At 38.7% G+C, this 25,063-nt stretch overlaps 1 protein-coding gene across 1 annotated transcript in view; it reads left to right on the forward strand.

Annotated features, from left to right (window-relative positions):
- Positions 1–25,063, forward strand: part of LOC148949689 (uncharacterized) — a 174,252-nt gene that overhangs the window by 92,774 nt on the left and 56,415 nt on the right. The window contains exon 3 of the mRNA XM_089092756.1: positions 8,357–8,537. Coding sequence (XP_088948882.1) covers positions 8,357–8,537 — 181 coding nt within the window. The remainder of the gene's footprint in view (positions 1–8,356; positions 8,538–25,063) is intronic.

Genomic DNA, 25,063 nt, shown 5'->3' on the forward strand with positions numbered 1-25,063 from the left:
AGTCGGAAATAGCAAATTACACATCCCAAACTATTGGTTTCAGACAACATTCACCTACGAAATACTAGAAAACCTTAGCTCAGAAAAGCCTGAAATAGCAAACTACACATCCCAAATCATAATGTTCTGACAACACATACCTATGAAAGGCTAAGAAACCTAGCTCAGAAAAGTCAAAAATAGCAAATTACACATCCCAAATCATAGGTTTCAGACATTACACACCTATGAAAGACTAAGAAATCCAACGCAGAAAAGCCCGAAATAGTAATTTACATATCCCAAATCATAAGTTTCAGACAGCATTCACCTACGAAATACTAAGAAACCTTAGCTCAGAAAAGTCTGAAATAGCCAACTACTCATCCCAAACTCGAAGTTTCAGACAACAAACACCTATGAGTGACTAAGAATCCTAGCTCTGAAAAGTCCAAAAAGCAAACTACACCTCCCAAATCATAATTTTCTGAAAGGACACACATATGATAGGCTAAGAAATCTAGCTCAGAAAAGTCAAAAATAGCAAATTAACCATCCCAAATCATAGGTTTCAGTAAACACATACCTACGAATGGCTAAGAAATCCAGCTCAGAAAAGTCAAAAAATTGCAACCCACACACCTCAAATCACTGGTTTCAGACATCACATACCTACGAAAGACTAAGAAATCAGGTTATGAAAAGTCGGAAATAGAAAAATACATATCCCAAATCATAGGTTTCAGACAACACTCACCTATGAACGGCTAAGAAACCTAGCTCAGAAAAGTCAAAAATAGCAAATTACATATCCCAAACTATAGGTTTCAGACAACAAACACCTATGAAAGATAAGAAATCCAGCTCAGATAAGTCAAAAGTAGCAATCCACCCATCCCAAATCATAGGTTTCATAGAACACACGCCTATGAAAGACTAAGAAATCCAGCTCAGAAAAGTCAAAAATAGCAAACTACATATCCCAAATCATCGGTTTCAGTCAACACACACCAACGAAAGACTAAGAAACCTAGCTCATAAAAGACAAAAATAGCAAACTATTCATCCCAAACTATTGGTTTCAGACAACATTCACCTACGAAATACTAGAAAACCTTAGCTCAGAAAAGCCTGAAATAGCAAACTATACATCCCAAATCATAATTTTCTGACAACGCACACCTATGAAAGGCTAAGAAATCTAGCTCAGAAAAGTCGAAAATAGCAAATTACACATCCCATATCATAGGTTTCAGTCAACACACACCTATGAAAGACTAAGAAATCCAACTCAGAAAAGTCAAAAATAACAAACTACATATCCCAAATCATAAGTTTCACTCAACACACATCAACGAAAGGCTAAGAAACCTAGCTCATAAAAGCCTGAAATAGCAAACTACTCATCCCAAACTATTGGTTTCAGACAACATTCACCTAGGAAATACTAGGAAACCTTAACTCAGAAAAGCCTGAAGTAGCAAACTACACATCCCAAATCATAGGTTTCAGACAACACACATCAACGAAAGACGGGTGCTCGGGGAGAGCCTTTGAGGGTCTGTGGGTCCCTTGAGGGTCGGTGGTCCTTTGGGAGCTCGGGGGGACCTTTGGGGACCGGGGGATGGGCTTTGGGGGCCCGGAGAGGGCCTTTGGGGCACAGGGAGGGCCTTTGGGGCACAGGGAGGGCCTTTGGGTGCCTGGAGGACATTTGGGGACCGGTGGAGGGCCTTTGGGACCCCGTGGGTCCTTTGGGAGCTCGATGGGCCTTTGGGGGGCCCGGGGATGGCTTTTGGGGGCCTGGGTGGGCCTTTGGGGTGCCGGTGGCCCTTTGGGAGCTTGGGGGGCCTTTGAGTGTCCGGGGGGACAGTTGGGAGCCTGGGGGACATTTGGGGCCTGGGGATGGCCTTTGGGGGTCTGGGTGGGCCTTTGGGGGACCGGTGAAGGGCCTTTGGGAGTTTGGGGGGCTTTGAGGACTGGGGGCTTCCTTCGGGGTTGGGGTAGGAGGATTGGAACCCTTTGGGGTTGGGTTAGAGGACCTCACAACACTGTTCAAATGAAACTTGTGTATTATAACGACCACACTCAAATTCTCTTCTAAAATCTCTTCAAAAATCTTCTTTTAAAATGTCTCTATCTGTTTCGCCGAAATAGTTCCATAACCTGTCTAAAACGGTTTCGCCCAAATAATCCCTAAACGTAAATTCAGCGTGTTCCTTTGTTATTGGCATCTCTGCGCTAACGCATTTCAAATTAATATGAAACCTTTTCGCGCGCTAAAACAATTCATCGCTAAGATGTTTCTTGCCTAATTGTTTCCATGGCCTTTGGTTATTAATATCCGTTGGAGTTCGACCAGTAGAACTGTTCCCGAGGCAAAGACATTAATGATTTGGATCTATTTCTGGAGAAATGTTTCTATGCGAAAATTTTTAAAGTCTGACAGATGATGTCATTGATTGATTGATCTGTCAAGAAAGGGGAAATTAATTTGTTGTTTCTAAGGGGAATTATTGATTCACGATAGGTGAATTGAGGTCGACAGCACAGGTGTTCTGACTCGTGACAGCACCATGTGGTTTATGGTTTTCTCAGTGAGAAAGTTCCTGTTTTTTCAAATTCTCACTGACAAAAACCATAAAAACATACAAAAATGTGACAAAATTCCTGTTTTTCAAATTCTCACTGACAAAAACCATAAAACATCCATAATTTGATGTTGACATCCGAGAAAAACATCAAATAAATCGAACAACACACATAACCATCCATGAAACAGACATGAATTGCTGTTGACATCCATAAATGAGACAAACTTCCTGTTTTTTCATTCTCACTGAGAAAACCATATAACAGACATGAATTGCTGTTGACATCCATAAATGTGACAATGTTCATGTTTTTCAAATTCTCACTGACAAAAGCCATAAAACATCCATAATTTGATGTTGACATCCGAGAAAAACATCAAATAAATCGAACAACACACATATCCATCCATGAAAACATCCATAAATGTGAGAAAATTCATGGTTTTTCAAGTGAGAAAATTCCTGTTTTTTCATTCTCACTGAGAAAACCATAAACTACGTGGTGGGGTCACGACTGGCACCCCCATCTCTACTCGTAAATAAAATTAAACAAGTTTCGAGCAAGCCATTTAACCAAATAAAAGTAAGATTAATATGCAAATTTTGTTTTAATTATTCATGTACGGTGAGCGAAAATCAAAACCTGCATTAATCCAAAAACGTCCAGAAATTAACTTAAAAAACAAGTTTTTTTTTAACTGAAAGTAAGGAACAACGTTAAAACTTAAAACGAACAGAAATTATTTCGTATATGAAAGGGGCTGTCCCCTCCTCAAAACCTCGCTCTTTACGCAAAAGTTTGACTTTCTCACAACTCTATTTTTTTAAACAATAAAAAAAACTTTAGCGTAAAGATGGATGCGTTGAGGAGGGGATAGCCCTTTCATATATGGAATAATATGTGTTTATTTTAAGATTTAACGTCGTTCCTTACTTTCATTTAAAAAAAAAACTTTTTTTTTTTTATTTAATCTGTAAAAGGACGAAGGTGCTTGAATGATAAACGCCCTGCCTAGTATTCTTCTAGTATGTTTTTCTGACGCTCAATCCTAATGAAATATACTAAAGTAAGATAAAAATATAATACTTTAGAAACAAATTTGGGCTATATAATTGCAGATTAGAGGAGATGGGGGTAAAGTATAGCGGATCTGCATACCTAATCTTTTAGTTACAATTATTCTGCATATTATGAAGCAAGAATTGTTTTCTAACTTCACAATGTCCATATACTATACCCCCCCCCCTCCTAATGTTAAAATATATTTGCAAATTTGTATACTTTCCATCTTTTCTGTCACTTCTCTTTGTCTTATAACACGCTAGGCTGAAAGAAACTAAAAAAAAAACGGTTCTATAGTGCGTCAATGTATGAACAACTTGAGCGGTAGGGCATATATCATACAAGCACCAGGACAAATTGCAGCTTATTGAGCTCTGAAGCATAGTGATTTAATAATTACAGTTGGCTATTGAACGGTAAAAGTTACAAAAATTAAATGTAATAAGCATACTGAACTTGGATAAATCTTCCATATTTGGCTTTGAGTTGATAGACTTGTATCACAGGGTTCCAATTGTTTTGATTGTTTCAATTACAGATTTAGTTGCAAGTTTTGCAACCATAAGGTCTAGAAGCGGTATTAGTCCAGGACTTTTAGCTTAAAAAAGGGTCAAACTCGGACAAAATTGCAATATGAACGAAACTGGTACCTAAATGATTAGAAAAAATTATGTACAACATATTAAAAGTCCCCATAAATCATAGTGGGATGAGTGCCCGAAAAACAGGGGAACATACCCAGAAAATAGTTTAAAGTGAGTTTTCTGGGGTTTTCACACACGCTGATTACGAAATTGATATAAAAAAATTCAATATAGAATAAAACTACCACAGAAAATGGGGGAACAGGGTAAAGAGGGGAGAAAAGAGAAGAATACAGGGTAGGGGTAGAAGGTGGTTTGAAAGACATTTTCTGGGGCATTCCTATCTTGTGATTACGAAATTGAGAAGTAACATGATATGCAAAATCGATTAACATAAAACGGGGAAATGGGAGGGAGGAAGGGGAAAAAGGAAAATATGCAGGGTAGGGATAGAAAGCATGTGGAAATAGGTTTTCAGGGTTTCTTCTATCCGCTGATTATAAAATTGAGATCTAAAACAAAGTTTGAGAACAAATACAAGAGATCTATAGAGGTTGGCTCCCCATAGGTTCATAAAAGGCAAAAAAAAACTAGAGAATGAAATACGGAAAGATACTGAAATTACATTATTCCGTATTCCTCGCCGTTATCAACAAGCGTGTGGGTTCGTCAACATAATCCTTTTCTAATTCGGCATTCAGTAAGAGAAGCAAGGTAGACTAGTCACCGCAGAATTCCAATGCCGACGACAAAACCTTTCCTAACGGAATGACGTCTAGCGGATCCAATAGTCCCCAGTCTGCATGGATGCCTACACACATATGACATGGTAGCAGGATAAATCAATGTATGAAGAGATTTTTTATTAAGTCAAGCATAATTTTGCGCATCGGCAACTCTTCTTTCAGTACTAAGCCAAGTTTAATTCATCATTTTCCCTGGGTGGCCGAACTCATGGTTATTAGTTGCGTTTTGTCAAGATTATGCAAGAGCGACATCTAGTTTTTCAGCTTGTTTTCAAAGACGGTTTTTCGAGATAGCGCGCCACCTCGGAGGTTCAGAATTCATTTAGAGAGTTACATTCGCCGTGCGAATGGTGCTGATCAAAGATAAAGCTCTTTGGGAACCCTGCTGCTGTATCAGAAGTGGAAAATTTTCATGTCATGGAGAGCTGACACTGTACTATCAATGGTTAAAATTCAACACTTCTGGTTGAGCGGCAGGGAAACATGATAGAAACGAGATTCAAGGTATCTGTCCTATTTTTACCGAAACTAAGCTGCTCTTCTTTTCCAGTGCAAGATGAGTGACTCCAATAGACTCTCCAACAGGACATATCAAGCGATGATGCCAAATCCGTTGTTCTGACTGCGAAAGGAGCGCTATCGGTGAGCACAGAAAGCAAAGACAGAGGCGACCAGATTGCTGCAGAACCAGGTGAGTTTGTTCATAAAGCCTGCCGAAAAGATTATTGCCGCCAAAGTACCATTTATTCCTGGAAACAGACAAGTGATAAGTGAAAGATAAAGATTATAAGCTACATCGGGGAAAAACTCAGAGCCAAAGGATTTGAAGTCGTCCATGCGGAGGACGATGCTGATTACCTAATCGTGAAGACTGCCGTAAAGAATGCAGAAAACTCTGAAACAATAGTTCTTGGCAACGACACTGACCTTCTGATTCTACTCTTGTATCATATCCCGCCTAATGCAAAAACACTTTACTTCGAATCATCAACGAACGCAAAAGAAGAGATAACACGGTTCTGGTGCATCAACGAAGTGCAAAAACAAAATGGGAGAAGTATCCAGGCTGCTTCTGGTAGGGCACGCACTCTTGGGATGTAACACGACCTCAAGAGTTGAATCATGAATCATTGTCCAAAGATGGAATTATGAAAGTGGGTGAATATCTTCTCCTCAGCTTGTATCAAGCACGACCAAACGAAGATCTCACTAAGCTGCGACATCGAATTTTCTTGGAAAAAGTTTCTTTGTCTAATACTACGGCGTTTGCTAAGCCTGAAAGGCTTCCGCCAACCAAAGCTGCAGCTTCATTCCACTCCCAGGGAGTGCGCCTCCAGGTATCCCGTTGGAAAGGGGAACCAGCTGACCTCGACCTGGCTGACTTGGTTTGGGTCCTCAGAGACGATAAATACTCACCTGTGATGACCAATTTGTTGCCCGCACCTCAGACTCTTTTGAGTGTCGTGAGATGCAACTGTAAGACAGGCTGCGAGAAATCACGATGCAGCTGCAACAAAAATGAATTAGCGTGTACGTTCGCGTGCGGAGAATGTCAGGGTATCAACTGTTTGAACAGGGACAACGAGAGTGTCGAAGACGAGGAGCTCGATTAGTGATATCAATGCTGTGTTTTTCAAGTCAACTATACTGCCTTGAAAAGTGCAGATTTTACTTATAGTTACTGAAGTTCTTTTTTTAGTTTTTTATTCAACGATATTGCCTTCGAAAGTGCAAACTTTACCTATAATAGCTGAAATTTTATACTGTGATCACTGCTAAGCAGTTGTTTTCTTTATGCTTAGTAATTCAAATGGCTGTAAAAAATGTCTGTGATTCAAGAAAGTAAAATTTTGATACTTAAGTGAGTTCACATAAAGAAAGAAAAACGAGCAAAAATGGGGTTTTTATAGGCCAAACGAAAATACTGAAAAATCAAAGCTATTATTTCGTGAGCAAAATTGCCTCTCTTCTTCAGCGCGAAACGAAATAATGTATCCAAGGAAAGTGCCTAAGAAAAAAAAAAAACAAAAAACAAACGCGGAAAGTCAATGTGAAAAGAACCAAAAAACCAAAGAAAAAAACAAACTCAAAAAATGATTAAAATTCAATAAAAGCCAAAAATTAAAACCAAATACCTAACAACCATAAAAGCGAGTTATTCGCCAATATCCGCGATTTGCACAAAATCCAAAAAACTATGAACTGCCATGGACGGATACTAGCAAACAACTTTGCCGTATCCGTAGTATCTGTCGATGGCAGTTCATAGTTTTTTGGATTTTGTGCAAATCGCGGATATTGGCGAATAACTCACTTTTATGGTTGTTAGGTATTTGGTTTTAATTCTTTTAATTTTTGGCTTTTACTGAATTTTATTCATCTTTTAAGTTTTTTTTTTTTTTTTTTTTTTTTTTTTTGGTTCTTTTCACATTGATTTTCCACGTTTGTTTTTTTTTATTTTTTTTCTTCGGCACTTTCCTTGGATACATTATTTCGTTTCGCGCTGAAGAAGAGAGGCGTTTGTCCTCTCAAAATATTCGCTTTTTTTTTTCTCAGTATTTTATTTTGGCCTATAAAAACCCCATTTTTACTCGTTTTTCTTTCTTTATGTGATGTCAGGCCATTGTGATTTTAAGAAATTATCTTTAGTGAGTTATTTTGTCCATAGGCCTACTTATTAGCCATTAGCAGCTGGCTCGGGAGTCAGGTCTCCTTTCCCCTTTTCCGTTATTTCCTCCAGTTTTGTTCAGTTCTCATGGTTCTCGTTTCCTTTCCTTCATTTTAGATGTCAGTTTCATGATCAACAGATAGGAAAACTCCAGAAAATACATATCAAACTGATTTCCACCCTTGACTTCAATTGTCCCTTTTCTTCCTCTCTTTCCCCCTTTTCCCCCGTTATGATGGGACTCATGTTCTTTATTTCATTTTATATGTCAGTTTCGGGATCAGCAGAGAGAAAGACCCCAGAAAACATTATTTCAAAGTGTTTTCTATCCCTACCCGGTATTTTAAAAAAAAATTTCCCTCTTCCCCCCGTTTTCCGTAGTACTCTTATTCTATACTGAATTTTATATGTCAGTTTCGTCATCAGCGTATGGGAAAGCCCCAGTAAACTAACTGACTTTGAACTTTTTTTTTGGGTATGTTTGGCAGTTTTCCCAATTTCCCCCTTTTCCCCAGTTTTTCGGGTACTTGCCCCACTCCGATTTATGAGGACTTTTTTTATGTTGTACATAATTTTATCTGATCATTTTTGTACCATTTTCGTTTATATTACAATTTTGTCCACGTCAAACCATAAGATTCCTGGACTATATTGCGATTAGGTCACATTAACAAAAAAGACTATTGAACTACATCTTTTTAACTTTACAAGATTTCTAAATTTAGGGGAAAAAAAATGCAGTGTGTGGAGCAACCGCGGCCACTCAGGATTATGTTTGCTGTAATAATTGGGATAAAATGAAAGAATACGACTGGGAGCCATCTGAGTTTGACTGGTATTTAAGTTCCGCGTCAGCTGATGATCAAAAGGGACAGGATTCCTATCCACTTTGGCCAGGATTTGAAAGTGAGTAGAAATATTTCAAAATATTCTATATTTATAGATTTATCCGGAACCACACTATCCCCTCCTCCTGCGTGTAGGTATGGCTGTAATCAGGCACATAAAAAGAAGAAAAAATTGACATAACAGAAAAAGGTACGAATCCTTGGGCAAAATTGAGCTTTTAGAGAATTTTTCAAGAGCCACCCCCTCCCTATTCACCTCTCTCTCTCTCTCTCTCGTTAAATATATACCTGGTGATAAAACTAACATTAATATCGAATAAAGAGAGAAGTATTTAAGTAGCTAATAGATGTTACATAAAAGATTAATTTAAAAAAAACTTTCCGAAAAATAAGTTTTTCAAAGAAAAGTAAAGGCCATTTTAAACTTTAGCTCAGGAGATGCAAATACCTGTTAAAATTCAAACTCAAAACAACCAGAAATTACTATTAAAGAATAAATGAAACCCAAAACGAACAGAAATTAAATAAACAATCATAGCAAAAAAGATACAACAAGTAATAATATAAATGAATAAATAGATCTTAAAGCGAGTAATGCTTAGATTGAATATGAAAATCAATCTTAAAACGAAAACATATATTTTGCTATTAAAGTATCAATGAAACTTAAAACGAACAGAAATTAAATAACAATCAATGCGAACAAACATACAATATATATTAATGTAAATGAATAAATAAATCTTAAAACGAGTGAAACTTAAATTGAATATGCAAATAAAGTTTGAATCGAATAAAAATAACTACAAACAAGAGTGTGGGTATCTTCTCACTGCAGAAGCCTAAAACCTACTGCGTCATTGGCGCTTTACTGAAAATGAAATATATTACAAATGTTTTCTTTTGTACTTAATATTGAAAATAAATGTTAAAATTACAGTAAAATTTTGAACTGATGACCTTTTAGCAATTAATATCACTATGCATCAAATATTCAGTTTAATTTATTAGTTCTTTTGTGGACAGCGATTGACAACAATGAATGGATTGAAAAAATAGCTCCAATAAGGGGGTTTAGACCATTTCACTTGCCGACACAAAGGGATCACGACTGTTTGGAATTGACCTTAATAGGAATTTGTATAATAGGAACTTAATAGGACCTTAATAATTGGATAATTATAATAGATTTCATATGTGTTCTTCCCATACAAAACCCCTTCCCATAAGTTATAAACCCCCCTTAATAAGTTATGCCCCAGGGCATTACTTACAACGCCTACCCCTGGGCCCTGGTGGGCTATGTCGACACCGGAGTTTTTTATTATTAGAACTTTGAACTATTTTAACAAAATGTCTATCTAAAAATTTTTATCTGATGCTTTTAGGGTGTGGAAGAGAGAGGGGGGCTAGTTGCCCTTCAACCTCTTTTGACTCTTAAAAAGTGATCAAGAACTTTCAATTCTCAATCAAATGAGCCCTCTCTAAAGTTTATACGAGCGTCCCTTACATAAGAAATAATATGAAGGATTCGGAGAATTCTTAAATTACGACCCTTGCCCTGAGGGGTTTGGGAGAGTTGTAATCCTCAAAGACCTAATTTCCAAAACTTGGAACTACGTTTAATAAAATGGCTGTCTTAAAATTTTGATTGGATGTGTTTGGGGAAAAGGTGGGTGTGAGAGGGGGGTTAGTTGCCCTCAAATGACTTTCGACTATTACAAAGGGCACGAGCCCTCGGAGTTTCCAATCCAATGAGTTTTTTTTTAAGTTTCTTCGAGGCCATCATCTCTAAAAACCATATTTGCCCATAGGGCAGAACTTGATACCCCTTCGATGAGGGTTGTGGGGGAGTGTCCTCCTCAAAAACATATCTCATATCCGGAATTAAACTATGCTGAACAAAATGGAAGTTGTTCCTGCCATTTGAAAGGTGTGAAAACGCACGGCTCTCGTTTAAAAAGAATGTCTTGGAATCAGCGACAGCAAAAGTTGGTGGAAAAAGCGTGCTAATAAAGCGTGGATTCAGTCGGATACGCTTGACGTCATAGAGCAGAGGCGCAAGGCGAGGTTACTCGGTGACATGCCAACCTATAAAAGCCTTAATGGGGTCCGCAACAAACTGATACAGCGAGACAAGAAACTGTTTTTTGAAATAAAGACACGCGAGCAAGAGGATGTAACCTAGAAAGGTGATGTTGGCAGTCTCTACAAGCACCTCTTTAATCTATATGGCGACATAGCCCCCTAAGTAATATTTGTTGTCTCATGAGATGGCCAGCCGCTCAGTGACAAAGCTTGCCAGGTCAGTCGACGTAAAGACAATCTATCGGGCCTCCTCAACGCCGAAGCCGTAACGTAGACTGACCAGGAACTCATCAGCCTAGCCACCGGCACTCAGAAACTGCTGACAAGTGACACAGAAACTCCTTTCACGTCATCAGAAATCTACACAGCAGTAAAACGTTTGAGGAACAACAAAGCGGCAGGCGTATGTGGAAAATCTGCTGAGCTCCTGAAGTATGCCGGACTGGCGATGCTACTTTGGCTTAATGTGCTGTTTTCTGTGGTTTGGTGCACAGAATGGATCCCGAAGGACTGGTGAGCAGGTATAATCCTGCCCTTATGGAAGAAGAAGGGGAGCAAGAGCATCTGTTTGAACTACAAAGGCATAGCGCTACTTTCTGTACCAGGAAAGCTCTCTGCTATAACCCTGCTGGATAGATGCAGGAGTATCCTTAGAAGAAAGAGAAGAGTCCAGCAGGCGGGGTTTATGCCCGGGAGATCCAGTGTCGAACAAATCTTTACCATGCGCCAGTTAATTGAGAAGACGAAGGAATTCAGGAGGAAAGCATATGTAGCCTTTGTGGACTTCAAGGCTGCGTTTGAATCGGTGGATCGCAACTCGCTCTGGCTGATACTTCGATCAGCTGGCCTACCAGACAAATACTGCAAGCTGTTTTAAAAGCTTTACGAAGAGACCGTGGGTTGCGTCCAGGTCAACGGCAAACGGAGCACGACATTTGGCATCAAAACCGGTGTATGACAAGGGTGTGCTGCCGCCCCGGAACTGTTTAATTGCGTGATAGACCATGTTATGACACGAACAACAAATCGCCTGCCCTTTGGTCTGCAGTTTGGAGATCGCGTTCTGACGGACGCTGACTTCGCAGATGATCTTGGTCTCGTTGCTGACTCGATCGACCAGTTGACTGACGCTCTGAAAGTCCTACAGGAAGAGGCAGCAAAAGTGGGGCTGAAAATAAACTGGCTTAAGACGAAGATAATGGCAATTGAGCCCCCAAGCCCAATCTTGACCCCTGAGAACATAATTGTTTGCGGAGCTCCTGTTGAAGTTATAAAGAACTTCACTTATCTTGGTTCCGTGCTGTCTAATGAAGGCTCTATAGAGGAAGAGGTGTACAGCCAAGTTTCAAAAGCCTCGTCTATCGTCAGAAGGCTCAACAATCTCTGGAGAATGCCACATATATCTAGGCACACGAAGATGCGAATTTGTAATGCATCCGTAGGCTCGGTCCTACTCTATGCAGAGGAAACCTGGCCTCTCAAATCAACAATCCTCAGCATGATAGACGTCTGCCAGACGAAACAGCTCCGTCGGATCCACGGACTTCGATGGGACGATTTTGTAAGCAACGCAAGGTTGCTCGCACTCACCTCCCAAGTACCATTCTCCGTCCAAATAGCGCACCGTACTCTCAGATGGTTCGGACACCTCCTACGTATGCCGACGACAACCCCAGCCCGAATAGTCTACGATTTTGACGCTAAAGTTAATGGCTGGTCTCGCCCGAGGGGCAGACCTCAGACAAGGTGGAAGGAGAGCCTCAACAAATTCCTTGAGATAGCTAATATCGCTGTCGAAGAGGCCCCACTAATAGCAGTAGACCGGTCAGCGTGGAGGAGCAGAGATGCGACGCTCTCTATGCCACCCTTAACGCGGCAGGAGCCATAAGTCAAGTAAGTAAAGTGTTTAGGGGAATGATGGGCGTGGGGGGGGGGCTAGTTGCCCTCCAATCACTTTCGACTATTAAAAAGGGCCCTAGCCCTTTGAATTTCCAATTGAATGTGCCTGTTTTGAAGTTTCTACGACAACGCCTACTATAAAAACCTTATATGCCCCCAGGGCATAACTTAAAACTCTTGCCCTGAGGGTTGTGGGGGAGTGTCCTCCTCAAAAACATATTTTTTATCTGGAAATCAACTACACTGAACAAAATGGCTATCTCAAAAGTTTGATTCGATGTGTTTGGGGAAATGATGGGCGTGGGGGGGGGGGGCGAGTTGCCCTCCAATCACTTTCGACTATTAAAAAGGGCACTGGCCCTTTAATTTCCAATCGAATGAGCCTGTTTTGAAGTTTCTACGACAACGCCTTGTATAAAAACCTTATATGCCCCCAGGGCATAACTTAAAACCCTTGCCCTGAGGGTTGTGGGGGAGTGTGCTCCTGAAAAATATATTTTCAATCTGGAAATCAACTACACTGAACAAAAATGGATATCTCAAAATTTTGATTGGATGTGTTTGGGGGAATGATTGGCGTAGGGGGGGGGGCTAGTTGCCCTCCAATCACTTTTGACTATTAAAAAGGGCACTATCCCTTTGAATTTCCAATCTAAAGAGCCTTTTTCGAAGTTTCTATGACAACGCCTTCAACAAAAACCTTACATACCCCCAGGGCATAACTTAAAACCCTTGTCCTGAGGGTTTTGGGGGATTGTCTTCCTCAAAAATATGTTTTCTATCTTAAAATCCACTACGCTGAACAAAATGGCTATCTCAAAATTTTGATTGGATGTGTTTGGGGGAATGATGGGCGTGGGGGTGCTAGATGCCCTCGAATCGCTTTCGACTACGAAAAGGGTTACGCGCCCTTTGAATTTACATTCGAATGAGCCTTTTTTGAAGGTTTTACAACAACGCTGTCTATAAAAAACGTTATATGCCCTAAGGTCATATTTGAAAACCCTATTTCAGAAGGTTCTGGGAGAGAGTCCTCCTCAAAAACGAATTTTTTTCTGGAAACTAATTACGCTGAACAAAATGGCTATCTCAAAAGTTTGATTGGGTATGTTTGGAGAAATGATGGGTGTGCGGGGACGGGGGTTAGTTACACTCCAATCACTTTCGACTATTAAAAAGGGCACGAGCCCTTTAAATTCCAATCGAATGAGCCTAGATTGAATTTTTTACGACAAAGCCTTCAATAAAAACCCTTATTTGCCCCCATGGCAGAACTTAAAACCCTTGCTCTGAGGTTTGTGGGGGAGTGTCCTCCTCAAGAATATATTGTCAATCTGGAAATCAACTACGCTGAACAAAATGGCTATCTCAAAATTTTATTGGATGTGTTTGGAGGAATGATGGGCGTGGGGGGGGGGGAGGGGCTAGTTGCCCTCCAATCATTTTTGACTATTAAAAAGGGCACTAGCCCTTTAATTTCCAATCGAATGAGCCTGTTTTGAAGTTTCTACGACAACGCCTTCTATAAAAACCTTATATGCCCCCAGGGCATAACGTAAAACCGTTGCCCTGAGGGTTGTGGGGGAGTGTCCTCCTCAAAAATATATTTTCTATCTGGAAATCAAGTACGCTGAACAAAATGGCTATCTGAAAATTGTGATTGGATGTGTTTGGGGAAATGATGGGAATGGGGGGGGGAGGCGAGGGGGGCTAGTTACACTCCAATCACTTTCGACTAATAAAAAGGGCACTAGCTCTTTAATTTCTAATCGATTGAGCATGTTTTGAAGTTTCTACGACAACGCCTTCTATAAAAACCTTATATGCCCCTAGGGCACAACTTAAAACCCTTGCCCTGAGAGTTGGGGGGAGTGTCCTCCTCAAAAACATATTTTCTATCTGGAAATCGACTACACTGAACAAAATGACTATCCCAAAAGTTTGATTCGATGTGTTTGGGGAAATGATGGGTGTGGGGGGCCTAGTTTCCCTCCATTCACTTTCGACTATTAAAAAGGGCATTATCCCTTTGAATTTCCAATCGAATGAGCCTTTTTTGAAGATTCTACGAAAACAACTTCTATAAAAACCTTATATGCCCCCAGGGCATATCTTAAAACCGTTGCATTGAAGTTTCTGGGGGAGTGTCCTCCTCAAAAACCTATTTTCTATCTTGAAATCAACTACGCTGAACAAAATGGCTATCTGAAAATTTTGATTGGGTGTGTTTGGAGAAATGATGGGTGTGCGGGGAAGGGGGCTAGTTACACTCCAATCACTTTCGACTATTAAAAAGGGAACTAGCCCTTTAAATTGCAACCAAAAGAACCTGTTTTGAAGTTTCTACGACAAAGCCTTCTATAAAAACCTTATTTTCCCCCAGGGCATAACTTCAAACCCTTGCCCTGAGGGTTGTGGGGGAGTGTCCTCCTCAAAAATATATTTTCTATCTGGAAATCAACTACGCTGAACAAAGTGGCTCTCTCAAAATTTTGATTGGATGTGTTTGGGGGAATGATGGGCGTGGGGGGGGGGGGGCTAGTTGCCCTCCGATCACTTTTGACTATTAAAAAGGGAACTAGCCCTTTAATTTCCAATCGAATGAGCCTGTTTTGAAGTTTCTACGACAACGCCTTCTATTAAAACCTTATATGCCCCCAGGGCATAACGTAAAACCCTTCCCCTGAGGGTTGTGGGGGAGTTTCCTCCTCAAAAATATATTTTCTATCTGGAAATCAACTACGCTGAACAAAATGGCTAACTGAAAATTTTAATTGGATGTGTTTGGCGAAATGATGAGCGTGAGGGGGGGAGAGGGGCTAGTTGCCCTCCAATCACTTTCGACAATTAAACAGGGCACTAGCCCTTTGAATTTCCAATTGAATGTACCTGTTTTGAAGTTTCTACGACAACTCTTTCTATAAAAACCTTATTTACCTACTAGGCATAAATCACCCCCCGCTCTCTGAGCGTTTTGGGTGTGAACTCTCCTCAAAAACATTATTTATGTCTGAAGATGAACTACGTTAAGCGAAATGAAAATCTAAAAATTTTCATTGAATGTTTTTTAAAACTTGATGGGCGTGGGGGGGGGGGCTAGTTGTCAATAATTTACTTTTGACTATTAAGAATAGCAATGGCCCTTTAATTTCCAATCGAATGAGCCTGTTTTGAAGTTTTTACGACAACGCCTTTTATAAAAACCTTATAGCGTATGGCCCAAGGGCATATCTTAAAACCCTTGCTCTGAGGGTTGTGGGGGAGTGTCCTCCTCAAAAATATATTTTTAATCTGGAAATCAACTACGCTGAACAGAAATAGCTCTCTCAAAATTCTGACTTGATGTGTTTGGGGGAATGATTGGCGTAGGGGGGGGGGGCTAGTTGCCCTAAAATCAATTTCGAATATTAAAAATGGTACTAGCCCTTTGAATTTCCAATCGAATGAGCCTTTTTTGAAGTTTCTACGACAACGCCTTCAATAAAAACCTTATATACCCCCAGGGCATAACTCAAAACCCTTGTCCTGAGGGTTGTGGGGGATTGTCCTCCTCATAAACGTATTTTATATCTGAAAATCAACTACGCTGAACAAAATGGCTATCTAAAAATTTTAATTGGATGTATTTGGGGGAATGATGGGCGTGGGGGGGGGGGCTAGTTGCCCTACAATCAATTTCGACCATTAAAAATGGTAATATCCATTTTAATTTACAAAAGAATGAGCCTGTTTTGAAGTTTTTACGACAACGCCTTCTATAAAAAACCTTATATGCCCCCAGGGCATATCTTAAAACCTTGCCCTGAAGGTTCTGGGGGAGAGTCCTCGTCAAAAACATATTTTCTATCTGGAAATCAACTACGCTGAACAAAATGGCTATCTGAAATTTTTGATTGGATGTTTTTGGGGAAATGATGGGCGTGCGGGAAAGGGGGTTAGTTACACTCCAATCACTTTCGACTATTAAAAAGGGCATTAGCCATCTAATTTCCAATCGAATTAGCATGTTTTGAAGTTTCTACGACAACGCCTTCTATGAAAACCTTAAATGCCCCCAGGGCATAACTTAAAACCCTATTTTCGTTTAAAAACCCTCTTTCAGATGCCAACCTTGTTTGTGTGTGTGGGTCTCTGAAGTAAGGGTTGGGGATGGGTGTGGGGGGGGGGGGGGTAGTTGCACTCCAATCACTTTCGACTATTAAAAAGGGCACTAGCCCTTTCATTTCCATTCCAGTGAGCCCGTTTTGAAGTTTCTACGACAACGCCTTCTATAAAAACCTTATATGCCCCCAGGGCATAACTTAAAACCCTTGCCCTGAGGGTTGTGGGGGAGTGTCCTCCTCAGAAATATATTTTCTATCTGAAAATCATCTACGCTGAACAAAGTGGCTATCTCAAAATTTCGATTGGATATATTTGGGGGAATGATGGGCGTGGGGGGGGGCTAGTTGCCCTCCAATCATTTTGGACTATTGAAAAGGGCACTAGAACTCTCGATGTCCAGTCGAATGAGCCCCCTTTGAAGTTTCTACGACGACCCCTTCCGTATGAAGTGCCTCTGGGAAAAAAAATATAATAAATAATAATAATAATAAAACATTGGAGCCGTATGGCCTATACTATAGGCAACGCTACAGCGTTACCTCAATCAGAGGCAACGCTACAGCGTTGCCTCTGATAACTAAAATTTAATAGATAGTTAACTAATTAGATTTAAATATATTTAAATTTCAATTTTAATTGGTACCTAATTAACTCTAATCAGCTAGAAGAATTAGGTAATTAAAGTTTAGGTTGTAAGATTTGCTAAGTAACTAACTAGTTAGGTATTTAAAATACAAAATATTTTCTGCAGTTTACTGACTTATACCAAGGATTCCTTCACTTGTATTTTTATTCTATTCATCTTGTGTTATAATTTTATGGCTATTGAGTGCCTTTGTCAAAATATACTGCACTGGTAATTTTTTCTTGTGGTTCAAGAGAAAAAGTACTGCTACTACGACTATTACTACAAACAACTCACCACAGCACCAAGCCTCGTGAGGCAAATACAGATACGCACGCTCCTCTTCCGCATCCGATCAATTTTAAGCTCCACCCTTTAGCTCCTCTCGAAATTTTCCAATTTCCCTTAAATCATTCCTTACGACCTCTTTCCACCCCAGTCGGGGACGACCTGCTTTTGTTTTCTCTTAGATAAATGAACATATCAAGGAATTTTGCTTGGTGTTTATTTTTATCGATGGGGAAGGGGGTTAAAAAAAAACTTTAAAAAACAAATCAAAAATTTATTTATATCCATTTTTGTTACGTTTTTGCGAGCCAGACAAAAATTTCGTGGGAAGGGGGTTCAAACCTGGCAGCACCCCTCCCTGGACACGGTCTTGGATCTGGCATCCATCATATGCAAAACGTGTCCTAAATATCTAAGCTTTTCTCTTATTATATCCCTGGAAAAAAGAAAAGAACCACAGTTTTCTCACAACTTGAGAGCTCGGAAAGCTGGTTAAATTGATACAATAATAAACACTGCTCAATCTTTCCTGCGGGAGACTGTCCCTCCTTCTCCAAAATTTCAAAGCGTTTCAAAATTCGCGATGGGTTTTTATTTATCAAAAGGTCGACAAAAATGAAAATAAAATCACCGAAAAATCCCAAATGACAGCAAATGACTTTACCATCCCTACGGTTAATGTAATTATTTATTTCAAATTGTGTTCGTTTTCGGCTGTGTTTGTCCATTGATAGCAATTTCTATTCGCTGTATGTTTGAAATAATTATCGAAGCGTTAGTTTAGTTTCAATAAAAAGCAAATTACTTTAAATGACGATGTTTATTATTACTAAGAAGTGTTGCAGCAAAAGTTTTTAGGAGAAGAATGTTAGGGTTTTAGGAAGAGGACAAGATGCATAGGCCAAGGTTTCACTCTTAGATTTATTAAATAAAAATCAAGTTTTTTTTAACTGAAAGTAAGGAGCGACATTAAAACTTAAAACGAACTGAAATTATTCCGTATATGAAAGGGGCTGTCCCCTCCTCAACGCCTTGCTCTTTACGCTAAAGTTTTTTATTGTTTAAAAAAAATAGAGTTGTGAGAAAGTCAAACTTTAGCGTAAAGAGCAAGGCGTTGAGGAGGGGACAGCCCCTTTCATATATGGAATAATCTCTGTTCGTTTTATGTTTTAATGTCGCTCCTTACTTTCAGTTAAAAAAACTTGTTTTTTTTTATTTAATTTTTGAACATTTTTGAATAAATGCAGGTTTTGATCTTGGCTCACAGTATATGAATAATTAAAACAAAATTTTCATATTAATTTACTTTTATTTGGTTAAGTGGCTTTCTCGAAACTTGTTTCATTTTATTTACGAATGTTTTTATTAGTAATAAATATGCGTAACTTACGAATTAATTTACGTAACGAACTTCTATATTCATATATTTTTGATACGTATATTAGGGGGTTCGCCCCCTAGTCAATACCTTGCTCTTTAAGCGAAAGTTCGAATTTTGTTCCAATTCTTTAAAACTGACCGCTTAATCACAAAGGCCGTTAATTAGAATAAATAGCTCTTATGAAAGTACTAAAAAATATCTGGCTTAAAGAGTGAGGTACTGACTAGGGGGTGAACCCAATCATATATGTAATATTTTCTGTTCGTTTAAAGTTTTGATATTGCTGCTGTTGCAGTTGAAAAACTTGTTTTTTTTTTATATTTAATTTCTGATCTTTTTCTAAATAATGCTGGGAAGTCCGGCGTCTCCTTCATAGCAATGTCCCTTCCCCTATGAAAACCTCCTTCATGGAAAGATCCTCCCGCATAACCCACGACCCCCCCCCCCCACTACCAGGAAAAGTCTCCCCTGAAAACGTCTGTACTGTATACTTCCCAATAACCAATACTATATGTTAACATTCGGTAAAGTTCATAACTTTCAGCCCTCCTCCCGGGAACTTCGGGGGATTAAGTCATCCTAAAAGACATACTTATAATAGTTTCGAACATGCTGAACAAAATGGCTATCTCAAAATTTTGATCAGGTGACATTGGGAAAAAAATGAGCGCGGTAGGGGACCTAGTTGCCTTCCATTTTTTTGGTCACTTAAAAAGGGCACTAGAACTTTTAATTTCCATTCCAATGAGCCCTCTCATGATATTCTAGGACCACTGGGTCGATACGATCACCCCTGGAAAAAAAACAAATAAACACGCACCCGTGATCTTGATGGGTAGGTATTAAAGGTAGGATGGGTAGGTATTAAAGGATTAAAGGTAGGTTGATGGGTAGGATTAAACTTGATGAAACTTATATATTTGAAATCAGCATTAAAATCCGATTCTTTTGATGTATTTATTTGTATCAAAATACAGTTTTCTAGAGTTTCGGTTACCATTGAGCCGGGTTCAAATAACCAATACTATATGTTAACATTGGGTAAAGTTCATAACTTTCAGCCCTCCCCCTGGGGGCTTCGAGGGATTAAGTCATCCTAAAAGATATAATTATAATACTTTCGACCATGCTGAACAAAATGGCTATCTCAAAAGTTTGATCAGGTGACTTTGGGAAAAAAATGAGCGTGGGAGGGGCCTAGTTGCCCTCCATTTTTTTGGTCACTTAAAAAGGGCACTAGAACTTTTAATTTCTGTTCCAATGAGCCCTCCAACGATATTCTAGGACCACTGGGTCAATACGATTACCCCTGGGGAAAAGAAGAAAAAAAAAACAAATAAACACGCATCCGTGATCTTTCTTCTGGCAAAAAATGGAAAATTCCACATTTTTGTAGATAGGAACTTGAAACCTTACAGTAGGGTTCTCTGATACGCTGAATATGATGATGTGATTTTCATTAAGGTCTTATAACTTTTAGGGGGTCTTTCCCCCTTTTTTCGAAAATCATCCAAATTTTCTCAGGCGCTTAGCTTTTGATAGGTAAGATTAAACTTGATGAAACTTATATATTTGAAATCAAAATTAAAATCTGATTCTTTTGATGTATCTATTGGTATCAAAATACCGTTTTTTAGAGTTTTGGTTACCATTGAGCCGGGTCGCTCCTTACTTACAGTTCGTTACCACGAACTGTTTGATAACTGATGAGTGTTTGAATCACCATATCCTATTAGTTCCCAGTTTTGCAGATTATAAACATGCATTTAGTTCGGCCAGGGATATGAGAGGGGGCTTAATCGAAATAAAATTGCAATCTCTAGCTTCTATTTTTATATAACATCTAAAATTAAGCCGCCAAAGAGAAAGTAAGATAAATAAAAGAATTTTGTATATGGATTCTGTTAAAACCAGAATTACAAGAATTTCCACTGGAAAGTTCACCCGCGGAAACTTGCTTCCCCATGGAAAATTTTACTAGTGGAAATTCCCCCTCCCCAGCAGAAATTTTCCAAAAATGGCTGTCCTTTACTTCCCATTATCAAATACTATTGGTAAACAAAGGGCAAATTTTATGTTTTACAACCCTTCACCCGGGACTATGAAGGTTATGTCATTCTTAGAGGCATAGTCATTGGACCTTACAACTATGCTGAACAAAATGGCAATCTCAAAATTTTGTTCAGATTAACTTGGAAAAGATGGGTGGTAGGGGGGCTAGTTGGCCTCTAATCTTTTTGGTCACTTAAAAAGGGCACTAGGGCTTTTAATTTTCGCTTCAATGATCGGCTTTAATTTCCGTTGCGTAGTAAATGCTGACTAAATTGTACATTTTTCTGGCCCATAAGATTCATCACGCTTTTACGAAATATTAAAAACAACGGCATTATTTAAAAACGATCAGAAAATACATAACAGAACGATATTTTTCAAAGTGCAATTATTAAAACTTTAGTGCAATTAAAACAATATTAAAACCTAAAACGAACAGAAATTATTCCGTATATGAGGGGGGGCGGGGGTCCCCTGCTCAATACTTCGCTCTTCACGCTAAAGTGTTTTAGTATTGGAAAACAAATCTAATTCTTTTAAACGGACCTTGTCTTTCAGGAGTCGTTCTTGCAGAATTGGGCCAAAAACTCAAGTTTTAGCACAAAGAACAAGGTTATCAGGAAGGGACATCCCTCCTCGTGTACGAAATAACTTCTGTTCGTTTTCAGGTTTCAATCTTTCTCCTTACTTTTAGTTGGAACAATTTTTTTTATTATTTAATTTTTGATTGTTTTTCAAATGATACCGGGAAATCTGGCTCCCCCTCCATGGATATCTCCCTCTCCGAAAAACCTCCGTGGACAGTTCCTCCAACACAAAATTTCCCCTGAGAAATTCCCCCCGAACACTCCCAACCTCGCATAAAATTCACACAGTAAAATTTCTTGCGGACGATTCCGCCTGAAAAATTTTCCTTATTTTTCAAGAGAAGGGCTGCCCCTTCTTCAGCCCATGCTCTATACACTAAAATTTGAATTTTTGTCACAGTTCTTTAGGAAAGACTGCTGAAAGACAAGACCCGTTGAATTGAATCATAAGTATTTTTATAGAGCTTTAAGACTTTAGCGTAAAGAGCTTGATCAAGAGGTTGAAGAAGGGATAGCTCCTTTCATATACGGAATAATTTCTGTTAGTTTTAACTTCTGGTGTCACTCCTTACTTTTAGTTGAAAAAACCTTTTTTTTTATTCAATTTTCTGGTTGTTTTTCGAACTATACGAGAAAATCCCCCCCCCCCCGCCTTCCACCATGTACTATTGTTCCTAGAAAATTTCTTCCGGAAACTCTCCTCTGCATGTTAATTTCCCCCTACTACCCAAAAAAATAGGCAAAACATTTCTATATGTTTCCCAATAACAAATACTATATTTGAACACTATGAGCAAATTGTGTAACTTACATCCCTTTCCCTAAGGACTATGGAGGGCAATGTTATCACCAAAGCAAGTTGTTATTGGACCTTTCATATATGCTGAATCAGATAGCTATCTTAAAATTTTTATTGGATGCCTTTAGGTAAAAATGGGCGGGGTAAAACCCCTACAGTAGGGCTTTTTAACATGCTGAATCTCAATCTTTCCCTCCTTTTTGAAAAATCAGGAAAATTTTCTCAGGCTTTTAGCTTATTATGGGTAAAATTAAACTTAATGAATATTATATATAATATATTATATATTTTGAATCAGCATAAAAATCCAAATCGTTTGATGTATCTATTTTTTTAATCAAAATTTCATTTTTTTAGAGTTCCGGTTGCTATTGGGCCGAGTCACTCCTTACTTACAGTTTGATATTATGAACTGTTTGTTTGTGTGGATGACGTAGGCCTTTGTCTGCAATTAAATAAAAAAAACAAGTTTTTTTAACTGAAAGTAAGGAACGACGTTAAAACTTAAAACGAACAGAAATTATTCCGTATATGAAGGGGGCTGTCCCTTCCTCAACGCCTCGCTCTTTACGCTAAAGTTTTTTTATTCTTTAAAAAAATAGAGTTGTGAGAAAGTCAAACTTTAGCGTAAAGAGCGAGGCGTTGAGGAAGGGACAGCCCCTTTCATATGCGGAATAATTTCTGTACTTTTCAAGTTATAACGCCGATCCTTACTTTCAGTTAAAATAACTTGTTTTTTTTTATTTAATTGCAGACAAAGGCCTACGTCATCCACACATCCACAAATAAAAAAAACTTGTTTTTTTTATTTAATTTTTGAATGTTTTTGAATTAATTCAGGTTTTGATTTTGGCTCACCGTACATGAATAATTAAAACAAAATTTGCATATTATATTTGGTTAAATGGCTTTCTCGAAACTTGTTTAATTTTATTTACGAACGTTTTTATTAGTAATAAATATACGTAACTTAGAATTAACTTACGTAACGAACTTCTATATTCATAAATTTTTAACACGTATATTAGGGGGTTCGCCCCTAGTCAATACCCTGCTCTTTAAACTATAGTTCGAATTTTTTTCCAGTTCTTTAAAAATGACCTCTTAATCACAATCAGTTGATCAGTTGAAAAACTTGTTTTTTTTATTTAATTCCTGATCTTTTTCTTTAATAATGCTGGGAAATCCGGCGCCCCCGTCATAGCACTGTCCTGGCCCTCCTGACCCCTTCAGGCCGTGACCTAGCCGGGCCGCGATCGGCCGCGCGGCGCCGGCCCCCCGCGCCCCCCCCCAATCTAATATCCCCCAGTCTTGCTAATTAAACCACAAAACAAATCACATTACCACTTGATTATAGTTAAAATATTTAAGACCTCCCCCTGGGGACTTTGGGGGATCAAGTCATCCTAAAAGACATTTTTATCATATTTTCGACCATGCTGAACAAAATGGCTATCTCAAAATTTTGATCGGGTAACTTTGGGAAAAAAATGAGTGTGGGAGGGGGCCCAGTTACCCTCCATTTTTTTTGGTCACTTAAAAAGGGAACTAGAACTTTTAATTTCCGTTCGAATGAGCCCTTCCGCGATATTCTAGGATCACTGGGTCGATGAGATCACCCCTGGGGGAAAAACAAACAAACAAACAAACAAACAAATAAACACGCATCCGTGATCTTTCTTCTGGCAAAAAATGCAAAATTTCACATTTTTGTAGATAGGAGTTTGAAACTTCCATAGAAGTTTTCTCTGATACACTGAATATGATGGTGTGATTTTCATTAAGGTTCAATAGCTTTTAGGGGTCTTTCCCCTTTTTTCGAAAATCAGCCAAATTTTCTCAGGCACGTAACTTTTGATGGGTAAGACTAAACTTAATGAAACTTATATATTTGAAATCAGAATTAAAATCTGATTCTTTTGATGTATCTATTGGTATCAAAATCCTGTTTTTTAGAGTTTCGGTTACCATTGAGCCGGGTCGCTCCTTACTTACAGTTCGTTACCACGAACTGTTTGATCTATCGTTTTCTTGAGCGTACATTTAGCATAAGTCATAGCATAATACATGTTAGTAAATTCAGCCCCCCTCCAAATAGTGATGAGTAAAGATAAAGGAAAAAAAAATACATATCACTGCATTCAATGTGAAAAAGGATAAAAGTGATTTTCCGTGTTGCGAAGGATAAAAGTGTTATCCTCTTTTTGTGAAAAAGGATAAAAGTGATTTCCTGATGGAGTTCTTTGGCTATGGTGATTCCAAAAGTGTAGAATTCATGTTGATTTGATACCATTTTTGGGGTTTAAGGCTATTCTTTGAAATTCCCAAAAATTTATTTTCCCGTCAAACTTTTATCAATAAGATTAATGAATTGACAGTTACCATTCTTAAATTAACTGTAAAAGGTCATTGTTCCTCATTTGACCGTTATTTTCAGACCGTGTGATTAAATTTTCGACTACTATGGGCTATAGTTCATTTTTTAATAGGTTGCTCCTGGGGGGCGGGGGGCAACCATAAAAAAGAAATAGCTGAATGATATTTTTTTCTTCGATTTTAATGCCAAACTTTTACTAAAAAGGTGTGAAACCGAAATAGTGGAAAATTCGTTTGAATGACCGTTTTTTGACCGAAATTGTGTTGATCGAAAATTCGTTTATCAACACTAATTCGATCCCAAATTTTTTCTACTAATACTTTGTCTTTGCACCTTTAGTTAGAGTCGTTCTACACACAGGCAAGTGTCTCAGCTTCCGAAAAC

The sequence above is a fragment of the Artemia sp. Qi Xiang Cuo genome, chromosome 8, assembly GCF_049724085.1.
Source record: "Artemia sp. Qi Xiang Cuo chromosome 8, ASM4972408v1, whole genome shotgun sequence".
Classification (NCBI taxonomy): Eukaryota; Metazoa; Arthropoda; class Branchiopoda; order Anostraca; family Artemiidae; genus Artemia; species Artemia sp. Qi Xiang Cuo.